Source organism: Oncorhynchus kisutch, linkage group LG10 (genome assembly GCF_002021735.2).
Source record: "Oncorhynchus kisutch isolate 150728-3 linkage group LG10, Okis_V2, whole genome shotgun sequence".
Classification (NCBI taxonomy): domain Eukaryota; kingdom Metazoa; phylum Chordata; class Actinopteri; order Salmoniformes; family Salmonidae; genus Oncorhynchus; species Oncorhynchus kisutch.
Genome location: NC_034183.2, coordinates 63,249,064 through 63,262,721, shown reverse-complemented (window position 1 = coordinate 63,262,721; position 13,658 = coordinate 63,249,064). Strand labels below are relative to the sequence as shown.

Genomic DNA, 13,658 nt, shown 5'->3' with positions numbered 1-13,658 from the left:
ACCATGATTATGCATATCATTGTCATATTTCTTCTGTCAGAAACATTTAAATGTAGCCCTATCCATATAGGCCAATTCCTACAAGTGTAAAATGGTTAAGAGGTTTTGCAGATCGTGATGGAGAAAATGGCTGCCATGCTCCACAGCATGATACATAGCGTTTTGTGTGGACACCATTGATCTAACCAAAGGTCAGAGCAAACCAAAAGGCCACCCACCTTGCAGCTTGTATGCTGTTATTAGTCCGTCTTGCTATGACAAAAGCCTGTGTTTACAATCAATGTCGTCTGAGCTCCGTCTGAAAGGGACTAAAGAATGTGAAAGGAACTGACAAAGTACAGCCCAGCATGAGCTGTGTGAAAAGCTTGACGTCCATTGAAGGTTTACAGAATGAGAAAACCTTTGATCACCTGGAATACCTTTATCATTTCAGTCACAAAGTCACTGAATGAACTGATATGACTTTTAAGTTTCAAAAGAACTCGCAGAGCTGGCCATTGACGATAAGTCAACCTGACAAATAGTCCAGACACCTCAGGGTAAAGTGTGAGGCTAACCTCCAAATTGTGAATTCCAGTGAATATTGTTATTGAGTTTCACTCATGTCCTCTGCATGCATGTATGTATGAGGTGCAAAGTTCATACTATGTGTAGGCACTACCTCTCAATCCTAGAGAGAGTGGTTTGACAGGCTTAGTGACGGGGGGATCGATACAGTTACATACGGGACATTATTTTTTGGACAATATTATATTGATACTTTGACTTCAAGAATCAATTTGTAAAAAATAAAAAAACATTTGATACATACATACATGTTGGAGTCATTAAAACTCGTTTTTCAACCACTCCACAAATTTCTGGTTAACAAATTACAGTTTTGGCAAGTCGGTTATCTACTTTGTGCATGACAAGTCATTTTTCCAACAATTGTTTACAGACAGATTATTTCACTTAATCACAATTCCAGTGGGTCAGAAGTTGACATACACCAAGTTTTTTTTTCTTCCCCCCCCCCCCCCCAAATTCGTGGTGTCCAATTGTTTTAGTAGCTACTATCTTGTCTCATCGCTACAACTCCCGTACGGGTTCGGGAGAGACGAAGGTTGAAAGTCATGCGTCCTCCGATACACAACCCAACCAAGCCGCACTGCTTCTTAACACAGCGCGCATCCAACCCGGAAGCCAGCCGCACCAATGTGTCGGAGGGAACACTGTGCACCTGGCAACCTTGGTTAGCGTGCACTGCGCCCGGCCAATTGTGCGTCGCCCCACGGACCTCCCGGTCGCGGCTGGTTACGACAGAGCCTGGGCGCGAACCCAGGGCCCTTAACCACTGCGCCACCCGGGAGGCCCGACATACACTAAGCTGACTGTGCCTTTAAAAAGCTTGGAAAATTAAAAAAAATGTCATGGCTTTAGAAGCTTCTGATAGGCTAATTGACATAATTTGAGTCAATTGGAGGTGTACCTGTGGATGTATTTCAAGACCTACCTTCAAACTCAGTGCCTCTTTGCTTGACATCATGGGAAAATCTAAAGAAATCAGCCAAGACCTCAGAATTTTTTTTTGTGACTTCCACAAGTCTGGTTCATCCTTGGGAGCAATTTCCAAACGCCTGAAGGTACCACGTTCATCTGTACAAGCAATAGTACGCAAGCATAAACACCATGGGACCACGGAGCCGTCATACCGCTCAGGAAGGAGACACGTTCTGTCTCCTAGAGATGAAAGTACTTTGGTGCGAAAAGTTCAAATCAATCCCAGAACAGCAGCAAAGGATCTTGTGAAGATGCTGGAGGAAACAGGTACAAAAGTATCTATATCCACAGTAAAACGAGTCCTATATCGTCCTATCCTGAAAGGCCGCTCATAAAAAAGCCAGACCACAGTTTGCAACTGCACATGGGGACAAAGATTGTACTTTTTGGAGAAATGTCCTCTGGTCTGATGAAACAAAAACAGAACTGTTTGGCCATAACGACCATCGTTATGTTTGGAGGAAAAAGCGGGAGGCTTGCAAGCCAAAGAACACCATCCTAACCGTGAAGTACGGGAGTGGCAGCGTCATGTTGTGGGGGTGCTTTGCTGCAGGAGGGACTGGTGCACTTCACAAAATTTGGTGGATATATTGAAGCAACATCTCAAGACATCAGTCAGGAAGTTAAAGCTTGGTCGCAAATGGGTCTTTCAAATGGACAATGACCCCAAGCATACTTCCAAAGTTGGAATGGCCATCACAAAGCCCTGACCTCAATCCTATAGAAGATTTGTGGGCAGAACTGAAAAGGCGTGTGCGAGCAATGAGGCCTACATACCTGACTCAGTTACATCAGCTTTGTCAGGAGAAAAATGGGCCAAAATTCCCCCAACTTATTGTGGGAAACCTGTGGAAGGCTACCCGAAACGTTTGACCTAAGTTAAACAATTTAAAAGGCAGTGCTACCAAATACTAATTGAGTGTACGCAAACTTCTGACCCACTAGGAATGTAATAAAATAAATAAAAGCTGAAATAAATCACTCTCTACTATATTCTGACATTTCACATCCTTGTGGTTCTGCAGGTGGTGACCACAGACCACTTCTCAGTTCCTATGCTTCCTGGCTGATGTTTTGGTCACTTTTGAATGCTGGCGGTGCTTTCACTCTAGTGGTAGCATGAGACGGAGTCTACAACCCACACAAGTGGCTCAGGTAGTGCAGCTCATCCCGGATGGTACATCAATGTGAGCTGTGGCAAGAAGGTTTGCAGTGTCTGTCAGCGTAGTGTCCAGAGCATGGAGGCGCTACCAGGAGACAGGCCAGTACATCAGGAGACGTGGAGGAGGCCGTAGGAGGGCAACAACCCAGCAGCAGGACCGCTACCTCCGCCTTTGTGCAAGGAGGAGCAGGAGGAGCACTGCCAGAGCCCTGCAAATTGACCTCCAGCAGGCCACAAATGTGCATGTGTCTGCTCAAACGGTCAGAAACAGACTATGAGGGTGGTATGAGGGCCCGACGTCCACAGGTGGGGGTTGTGCTTACAGCCCAACACCGTGCAGGATGTTTGGCATTTGCCAGAGAACACCAAGATTGGCAAATTCGCCACTGGTGCCCTTCACAGATGAAAGCAGGTTCACACTGAGCACGTGACAGACGTGACAGAGTCTGGAGACGCCGTGGAGAACGTTCTGCTACCTGCAACATCCTCCAGCATGACCGGTTTGGCGGTGGGTCAGTCATGGTGTGGGGTGGCATTTCTTTGGGGGGCCGCACAGCCTTCCATGTAGCCTGATTGTCATTAGGTACCGAGATGAGATCCTCAGACCCCTTGTGAGACCATATGCTGGTGCGGTCGGTTGTGGGTTCCTCCTAATGCAAGACAATGCTAGACCTCATGTGGCTGGAGTGTGTCAGCAGTTCCTGCAAGAGGAAGGCATTGATGCTATTGACTGGCCCGCCTGTTCCCCCAGACCTGAATCGAATTGAGCACATCTGGGACATCATGTCTCGCTCCATCCACCAACGCCACGTTGTACCACAGACTGTCCAGGAGTTGGCGGATGCTTTAGTCCAGGTCTGGGAGGAGATCCCTCAGGAGACCATCCGCCACCTCATCAGGAGCATGCCCAGGCATTGTAGGGAGGTCATACAGGCACGTGGAGGCCACACACACACACTACTGAGCCAAATTTTGACTTGTTTTAAGGACATTACATCAAAGTTGGATCAGCCTGTAGTGTGGTTTTTCACTTTAATTTTGAGTGTGACTCCAAATCCAGACCTCCATGGGTTGATAAATTTGATTTCCATTGATCATTTTTGTGTGATTTTGTTGTCAGCACATTCAACTATGTAAAGAAAAAAGTATTTAATAAGAATATTTCATTCATTCAGATCTAGGATGTCTTATTTTAGTGTTCCCTTTATTTTTTTGAGCAGTGTGTATATATATATACACTGCTCCAAAAAATGTGTGTGTATATATATATATATATATATATATATATATATATATATATATATATATATATATATATATATATATATATATATATATATATATATATATATATATATATATATATATATATATATATATATATATATATACATATACATATACATACACACACACACACACACACACACATATATATATACACACACACACTTTTTTTGTTTCTTGGTAGCATAAGCTAGAGCAAGTCAAAACTCCGCTATTTTTCATCCTACGGCTTGTTCTCAATCTTTTTAAATAGTGAGCCAACATGTTTTCAGCACTTATTTCAATGACTGATCAAAACAAATTTTCTCATGCTCTCGTCTCTCTGCAGCATTATCGAACTGAAATACATATAGAATCACAATACATATCGGCACCTAAGTATCGCGATAACAACGTGAGGTCCCTGGAAATTCCCAGCCCTGGACAGGCTGTGAAGACGGTAGCTTGTTCAGATAAGCTGAAGAATTCTATTGACAGCGATTATCAAAATAGTCCCTCCTATATAATAGATGATCCTTGATTTGGTCAGTGTTTTTCCTCACCTCTCTCCCCTTCTCTGTGCTGATCCCCAGAGCCTTGTGGGTCTGCTAGTAGAGCAGAACTACTTTTCAGAACTGGGACAGCTGTTCTGTCACATACTAAAAATAACCCACAATCTGTTGTCCAAGCACAACAAACAATGCTGCATCCACCGTTGACAAATGAAATGAGAGATTTACAAGCATAATGTGAGGTACACTATATATACACACACAGACACACACATAAGTGTGGACACCCCTTCAAATTAGTCGATTCGGCTATTTCAACCACACATGTTGCTGACAGGTATATAAAATCGAGCACACAACCATGCAACATCCATGGACAAACATTGGCAGTAAAATGGCCCGTACTGAAGAGTTCAGTGACTTTCAACGTGGCACCGTCATTGGATGTCACCTTTCCAACAAATCAGTACGTCAAAATTCTGCCCTGTTAGTGCTGGCCTGGTCAACTGTAAGTGCTATTGTTGTGAAGTGGAAACGTCTAGGAGCAACAATGACTCAGCCGCAAAGTGGTAGGCCACACAAGCTCACAGAACGGGACAGCCGAGTGAAGAAGTGCGCAGACCATGACTTTGGAATGAGATGTTCGACGAGCAGGTGTCCACAGTTTTGGTCATGTAAGGGAAAGGGGGATACCAAGAACTGAATTCAAATGCCTTCAACTGAAATGTGTCTTGTATCTTGTTCTGATAAAAAGGGACTGGCACATTCAAAATCGACCAACAAGATCTAGAATAAGACTAGCTTGTGGCTCAGTTGATGACGATTAGAGCAGTCTGGCCAGGCAGACCACTGATATGTGGGTGGCATCTATAAAAACCTGGTCTGATGAGGAGGCCGGTGGCCCGAAACATGTGACTTTCAGAACAACACTTTCAGAACAACACAGTACAGGGCAGGTGAAAAAAAAAAAAGTCTTAAGCCTGTCCGTATGGGCAACAGTCCATTTTTGAGGTGCAGAGGGTAGAAGGCCCCCTGGAGAAACAACTCCATCAACCCTACTTCTGTCTGTCTGTGACATTAGCCTGAGTTCTCTATATCATGCTCTCTCAAACAGCCACCCACACGGGGATTACAGCTGTGCACCGTTATGCTGTAATCGGGCTGCCCTTTAATCTTTCCTTGCTTCCTTTTCTAAACCCTAATAACGCTGTGGCTGGACTAATGTGTCCGACATCAATCCCACTCCCCCTGTGGCAGCCAGTGGTGCCCTACACAATACGGCAGCCCAGGCAGACCAAATACGCACCCAACTGAGGAAGTTCAGGTTGTGTTAGTGCTTAGCACAAAACCACAACATACACATTACACACACTATTGATTATTTAAGATGAATAAATATGGTACAGAGCAGTTACCACAGTAAAATCCCTTAAGGAAACCGATAATACCATAGCAAGGGATTAAAGCCCCTTATCAATGACACCTATAAAACTGGGAGCTACAAATGCCTGGTCAAGGTACAAATGGAGGATTAACTGACAATCTGTTGCCAGGAGAGACTACTCGATTTTGAGGTTGAGAAGATGTGATGGTGAGGAGAGAAATGTGGTTGATGAGGACAGGAGAGAAGGGCCATTAACAGATAGAATGTAATGACCACTGAAACACAGAGAACCTCCTGAACATAGTTCAGACCAGCTTTGAGCAATTCCATTGGTATACAACAACTGAGCAGCAACTAATGCTAACATATTGAACGCAGTGTGTTTGCTAATGCCTAAGTCAAACTAATTGCATAACCAAAACAAAAAAAGTAATTAGGAATTGTAATTATGGTTATTTTTGTAATGCCTTTTTTAAACACTGAAAGAATGGGACAGCATAATATATGAATAGGCTCATTTGAATTCTTTAGCTAAACCAAAAGAAAATAAAGGGGCATTTCCCAATGCCGTATTGTCAGCCTTTCTGACAACTGTTCCAATGTTTTCCAAAGTCTGATTAAGCATGCAGGTCACTTAGTTTGGAGCTTGAAGCCTTCCAGTGAAATGATATGGACGTTGTAAAGAAAAGGGAAAATACTGGGCTGCATAATGACTCCAGATGGCAAAGACTCTAGATGTTGTGGACATTGTGCCTAGATGTGTGTTGCCACTCTCCATGTTGTCTGTAGCTTGTGAGGTGTGGAAACACTTTGTTGCTTTTATGAATTTTGTCTTGCTGCTTTTTGTTTTATGCTGCTCTGTCTGTATGCTACGTCTTGCTTGTCCTATGTTGCTCTGTCTGTATGCTATGTCTTGCTTGTCATATGTTGCTATGTCTTGCTTGTTCTATGTTGCTATTGTCTATATTGTAATTGTTTTTAATAACCTGCCCAGGGACTGCGGTTGAAAATTAGCCGGTTGGCTAAAACCGGCACTTTTACTGAAATGTTGATTAATGTGCACTGTCCCTGTAAAAATAAAACAAACTCAAACCCATCATTAGGATGAAGGGCACCTTGGTCTTTGGGGTGGGGCAGAGACATGTCAGAGAGCATAAGCAGGCATAGTGTAGGTGGGAGAGGAGAGGTATTTCCATTGGGCAGGACAGAGCGGTGTATGGAGAGCGGCTGGGCTTAAAAGGAATAGTCAATCAATTATTTAAAGTGATCATGGGGAGTGGTGGGCAGTGGCTAAGGGGCCAGAGCGTTTGACCCAGGCACGTCAAAGACAAAGGGGGTCTGAGGAGCAGGAAGACACTCCACTCCCTGTGTGCTAACAGAAGCTGATGAATGTTTTATCGAAGCCCAATTATTTATTTAAGGATGAGTCCACCACGGGAAGGAATCTAATAAGGTTTCACGGAGAAGAAAATGGGAGAAAATACAACTAAGCCCCTAGAAGTCCAAATGTCTGTAAGCAGGAGACCAAAACTAATAACAGGAAACATCTTCTTTAAGAAACACCAGAGAACAGTTGACTTTCTGTCAGATACAATCAATTATTTTAAAATATTACCAAGCAGAAATAATCTCAACATCTACTATAATAAGAAGCAATCAGTTAGATACATTAACACAGAGGTGGAAATGTCCCTTTCCCTGAAAGGAAACTTTGTGAAACTGCAAGGTAAACAAAAAATACAGGAGATTATAAATCAGCATAATTTCAATTCGTTGACATGATGTAAGAGGCTTATCCAGACGAGATAAAAAACAACAATGCATTTATTGGAGAATTGTTTGGGTATGCTCGTTGTGTTGAAAATGAGTGAGGGTGGAGAGAGGAGTGAGGGTGGAGGGAGAACAGTGGAGGGGGGAAATATTACAGGAGGAGATCAGCACATCTATCACTGTCGGCCGGCAAAGATAAAGCAAAAGTGGAAATCGCAGGAGTTTCGCTCTCTTAAGACTTCAAGGGCACACACACTTGCTCAGGGCTGCAGGAGTGGAGGCCGTGAGAGGGAGACCGAGGTGGAAGGGTCTCTCTGACACTAACACAGACAGGGGTTGGCACATTGGGGCTCAGTCACGATGGCAGGGGCTGACAGAGAGAGGTGTGGTACACCATGTGTCCTCCAGGGGCCTTTGGGACGAGGGTAGAAGGACAGGGGTGAGAAACAGGGGTGCCGTATGTACTCACCAGAAACACCTTGTAGGCGTCTTTCCTGGTGACAGGCCCCCAGCACAAGTCGGTGTCGTCGTATTTCACACTGCCAGCACTGCATGAGTGGTTACCACTACAGAGAAAACAGACAGACTGGTGATCATTACAGGTCCTTTCATGATCAGATCAAGTCAGTCCAAGAATAACATACGACAGGAAAGACTAGTTTACAATGTTGCAAAAGAACATGAAACAATGATAAAAGATTAAATATGACAGGGCAGAATTACTAAAACTTTGCAGACTTGTCAGTTCCTACTACCTCGGAGCGGTTAGATTATCAGGGAGGTCAGTTCCTTCTAGGTCGGAGCGGTTAGATTATCAGCGAGGTCAGTTCCTACTACTTCGGAGCGGTTAGATTATCAGCGAGGTCAGTTCCTACTACCTCAGAGCGGTTAGATTATCAGCGAGGTCAGTTCCTAATACCTCGGAGCGGTTAGAGTATCAGCGAGGTCAGTTCCTACTACCTCTGAGCGGTTAGAGTATCAGCGAGGTCAGTTCCTACTACCTCTGAGCGGTTAGAGTATCAGGGAGGTCAGTTCCTACTACCTCGGAGCGGTTAGATTATCAGGGAGGTCAGTTCCTACTACCTCTGAGCGGTTAGAGTATCAGCGAGGTCAGTTCCTACTACCATGGAGTGGTTAGATTATCAGGGAGGTCAGTTCCTACTACCATGGAGCGGTTAGATTATCAGGGAGGTCAGTTCCTACTACCATGGAGCGGTTAGATTATCAGGGAGGTCAGTTCCTACTACCATGGAGCGGTTAGATTATCAGGGAGGTCAGTTCCTACCACCTCGGAGCGGTAAGAAAAGTATCAGTAAAAGTTATATCACTGCACTAGACTTGATGATCCAGTCTTCCTGGTGGAAAATTACACATTGTCATTCTGAGGCAATCACAAAACCCTTTCAGTGCTGCCAACAAGGTGCGGCAGACTGAGCATCAATTATGGGACATAATCGTTAGAATCTGCCTCTGCCACCGAGAAGTCTGCTGCGGCAAGGCTTTACAAAGAGATACCGCTCTACGATCTCAATCGCCTGGCTCTCCTCAGTGGCAGAGCCAGTCGAGCGGGGAGCTCCGGTCTGTGCCATAAGGTAATTCCTTTTTAAGTGTCTGTTCTGCCTCACATTTTAGGTAGAAAGTTACCACGGGGCTTTTCGACCCCGCTGAGTCAGAGAGGGACAAATGTATATTTTTAATGCTATTATGGTGGTATGTTAATAGAACTTCCTCTGATGTGGTAAGTGGTTAAAATTGTAATCTCGAATTGAAATATATTCACTCACCTTCACCTTAAGAAGTTAAGTATCTCTATAAATGTTTAAGGATCTCATCCTCACCACATTTTGTTCATAAGATACCCTATATGGCACTCCCAGGGCTCACTGAACCCTTAAAAAGTCACTGATAATCTAACGTCATTTGGGCAAAATGGGAGAGCTTTCGTGTTTGGGGAGGGGTCTTTGGTTGAAATTGTACTTTTTGGAACACCATGAGAAAGTCAATCATCTTTCTGTCATAAAGCTACACCAAATTGAATTGTGATCCTGACGGTTAAGGTGGTCTCACCAGAACAATAGTTCCTCTAGAGAAGAGCCTCCCTTAGAACTGTCTGAGACAATATGGAATATGTGATATTCACCCAGCCCCACCGGGCCAGTGGAGGGGACTTGTAATAAAAACCTGTCTGGGAGCCAGTCAACAAAAAGTAAATGCCAAGAGCACTGGTGGGAGGTCAGGAAGGCTAAAGGCCCCCTCATCAGAAAGTTTTACTGAGGCAGAAGGTCAGGGAACAGCCAAAGTGCAGAGATAAAAACAGAACTGAGAGAAAGGGATATGCTTTGTCCTGCCAAAAGTAAATGATCCAAGTACTTGGAAAAGTCAGCTGCACCCACATTAGTCATACAGTTGCTTGAAATAACACCCCCAAATAAGAAACCCATGAATGTAATGAATCAGCAGCAAGCTGGCTGGCTGGTCTTACCAGGCTACTTCCATTAGTGATATGGGCACAGCAGCAGCATAGATGGCCAGGTCTCCATACAGGTAGACTACCATGCAGATGTAGAACATGTTGACACCAACTGAAAGACAAAACCAAAGGGTTAAGACATGAGCAAATTATACCTGGAGCTATACATACAATGTCATACATTATACATTTCTAGTGTATATGACTGTGTTATCAGTTCATATCTCTGAGAGAATCTGCCTACACACATGCAGGGATAGCTTAGCTAACACATTCCTCATCTTTAACAGCCGTCAGATGCCTGATTATGAAATATGGTCAATGCAACTTGTGTCAAACTTCAACAGCTAAACATGCAGTCTCCATCATAGGCAATCTCCTCCGTCTCTACACCTCCACTCCTCCATCAATCCCCTGCTTCTCCCTCCGGGATGGCAGCCACAACTGCCGCAGCACATTTCTCCGCTCCACCGGAAGAATATTAATCACACTAATTAAGAAAGTAATCACTTCATGATGGAAATTCTCCTCATTACCTCCCCCACACCCACCTCACACTACTGGCCCATCCAAGCTGGCGCAACGAGTGGAGATTGAGAGCTTTCAACAACGGGAGACCGATAGCCATGTTGTGCCAGGCATCCATCATACACTGGAGTTCTCGTGTGGGAGTCCATTAAAAATCAATAAAAAGTGAGGGGCTTATAGTTTTACAGGGCTAAATTGATTAATTGATTAATCTGATCTGAGAGTAAAGGGATGAATGGCAACCTTCTGCTGCCCATCACACAGCCGAGCTGAGGGAAACAAGAAAAGGGATATGGAAGAGGACTAGCTGGTCCAACAGCCAGATAAGCCCATGTAGTTGTAAAACAGTCATCACCTGTCTTGTGGCAGGGATTGATGGACACTTACAGTAGACTGCATTATGATATGAAGCTATATTAAAGTTGCTACAGTAAGTTGCTGCAGCCCTGTTTGAGTTAGATGGAGAGTCTAACAGCAGGTAAATTCTGTGGGAAAGGGCGATGACAGCAAACATTTACCTAGCTAGCACCACCACCCATCTTACCGCCATTGAGGATAATGTGGTGCTAAAGTACTGTGGGAGGGAGAACCAAAGGGCACTTTGGTAGCCAGGTTGTGTTTATTCTCTTCCAGGACCATCTGATCACATCATTGTGCAGTGGTGCACTGAGGTCATAAAACACAGGCTGGGGAAAATAAACACTGATAACTCAAGAAGACGCCAGTGTGTGTGATTACACTATACTGTACCTATCAGTATTGATCTGCACACTGATCATAGTATGAATGTATCTCACAGGTTGGTGGGGGGACTCGATTCTCTCTGCATCAATTCTACACATTCCATTTTCACCTCCTCTCCGACAACCCACTTTCAGAGGTTAGCACTGTACAGTACGCTCTACCATTCCTGCATGTCTCCATCTGGCCCTATGGAAAGGAAGCCTGTTAGAGCTTTTGCCTCGGATAGGGGAAATCAGGGCTGCCCCTGTCAGTGAGCGATAGCTAGGTGAGGACCCAGCATGACCAAGAGGATGCTGCCCTGCCAGGCTCTGTCACTAATACCTCCCCATTACCCACGGCCAGAGGCTCACACGCTGCTGCTGCAAATGACTCTTCACCTAGGAGCTCCACTCAGTCCCCTAGTGGCACGGACACACGTCACTATCCATCACCCCACTGTTGCAGACTGACAGAGGCTCTGATAGCCTCTCTAGCTGGGTCTGGAGGAGGAGGGAGTGGTTCCCAAAAGAGGTATGTTAGGAAGTTGCTTCCTTCCAACATCCACAGCCATTTTGTTGAATGCCAACCACGCTCTGCTCTGCTATCGTGGAGCTTCATCAGGCAGGAATGTGAATACGAGAGCCTGACAACTAAAGGCTGTTTGTTGGATGCAACAGAAATTACTTTCCTTAAGTTTGATTTTGAAACCCCAATGGGCTTTCATTGAGTGAGATGTATTCTCTGTGCTAAAACTTGGGATATTGATCTGGATCTCGGGTAATCATAGAGTTGAGCAGTAATAGCAGCAGGCCCTCTGAAAAGGAAAGCGCATCCTTTATGTTCATATACAATAGAGACTTGAAAACTATTTTAGTTGAGGCTTATGTAATTGGGGTGGTGGGGGGGCTGACATAAACATGTCCATTTATCTTCTTAGTGGCAGCGCTGCTCCCCATTTTCCTTTTGTCAGTGCCCCTCATAGCGTACAAGTATGACATTTAAGAAAAGTCATTCAAGTATAAAAAAAAATGTATGCATCGGTGTTAGGTACTCATTAAAGCTGGGGTCTGTAATAAAAGAGTGGATTAGTATTCCTAGGGTGGAATACTAGTCAAGGGTGGTTGGTGCATGTTATAGAGCCTGTACCTTCTCCCTCTGTCTGCACACCATCCATTTCCCCATACATCACTTCTACTGCCTTTTCTACCTAGAGGGACGGTGGGCTGAGATAGGCGCAGAAGCACACAGACCAGCCTCTGCTGTTCACCCCCTTTGTGATATTAGCCAAAGTCGTCTTCTAATCAACTTGCAAATTGTGGATGAGGAAGGTTACAGTAACACTACAGGCACTCTCCTCGCTGCTCCGCTAATAAACCAGCCCCCATCAAAATTCTGTCAGGGCCGATACCCATGGCCTTATTCCAAGCTTGCTCTGCTGCTATGACAATTTTAGCTCAGGAGGAAGTCGAATTCCCTTTCATAGTGATTATTTTTCAATTACATGAAGTGGACAGGAGAAGAAAATTATTTTATTTATTTTTATTTTTTATTTTTGAAAAAAGGTATTCCCCCCACACATCCACACTGAATCTGCATCTGCGCATAAAGTGAAAAAGTGCCTTTCCTGCCAGTGGTGCCCAGTGCGGTCGAACAGTCCCATCAATAACCAGAACCGGCCCGAGGTAGTAAGGATTCAAGAGGCCAGGGCTGCCCTTCCCCACCGCAGGCCTCAGCCCTTTACACACACAACCAAGCCCATTAAATCCAACAACACATTCAACAACACTCCACTATCAAATCCCTCAACAAAAAAACAAGAGATTTTTTTTTAATGCCTGACAGCTTTACCACACCAGTAAAACTCCCTGATCAGACATACCACTAATCTTATATTACCTCCCAGCACTAATTACACAAAGAAGAGTTCATATCAGCGGAGATCTGGGTAGAGAGACAAACGAGACTTCCATTATGCTGGAGCGCCATTGAGCTGCATCTCACTCCTCTCTCATGCGAGCTGGGCCCAGTGCCCATCTAATTCATTTCTGATTAGAGTCACTGGGCAGCACTCCCACATCACACAGAGAGATAGAGGGGACTCTTATCTCTGCCACCGATCGATACTTCCTCGTGGCGCCTCACCCTCACCTGCAGCCGAGGACAACACCACACCAGACACACTCCACACACACAGGGAGAGGTCATCACCAAAGAGTGTTTTAACACTTTAATAGGGCTGAGAGAAAGTGGAAAGAAGAGACTGCAGCCGGAGTGTTCCACAAGGGAACAACACGCTGCTTC

At 44.7% G+C, this 13,658-nt stretch overlaps 1 protein-coding gene across 1 annotated transcript in view; it reads right to left on the bottom strand.

The window, feature by feature from the left end:
• The window catches only part of LOC109897392 (transmembrane protein 104), a 95,039-nt gene that overhangs the window by 59,000 nt on the left and 22,381 nt on the right, over positions 1-13,658 (bottom strand). The window contains exons 7-8 of the mRNA XM_031834658.1: positions 10,119-10,218; positions 8,106-8,202 (exon numbers count right to left, since the gene is read on the bottom strand). Of these exons, the coding sequence (XP_031690518.1) occupies positions 8,106-8,202; positions 10,119-10,218 (197 nt within the window). The remainder of the gene's footprint in view (positions 1-8,105; positions 8,203-10,118; positions 10,219-13,658) is intronic.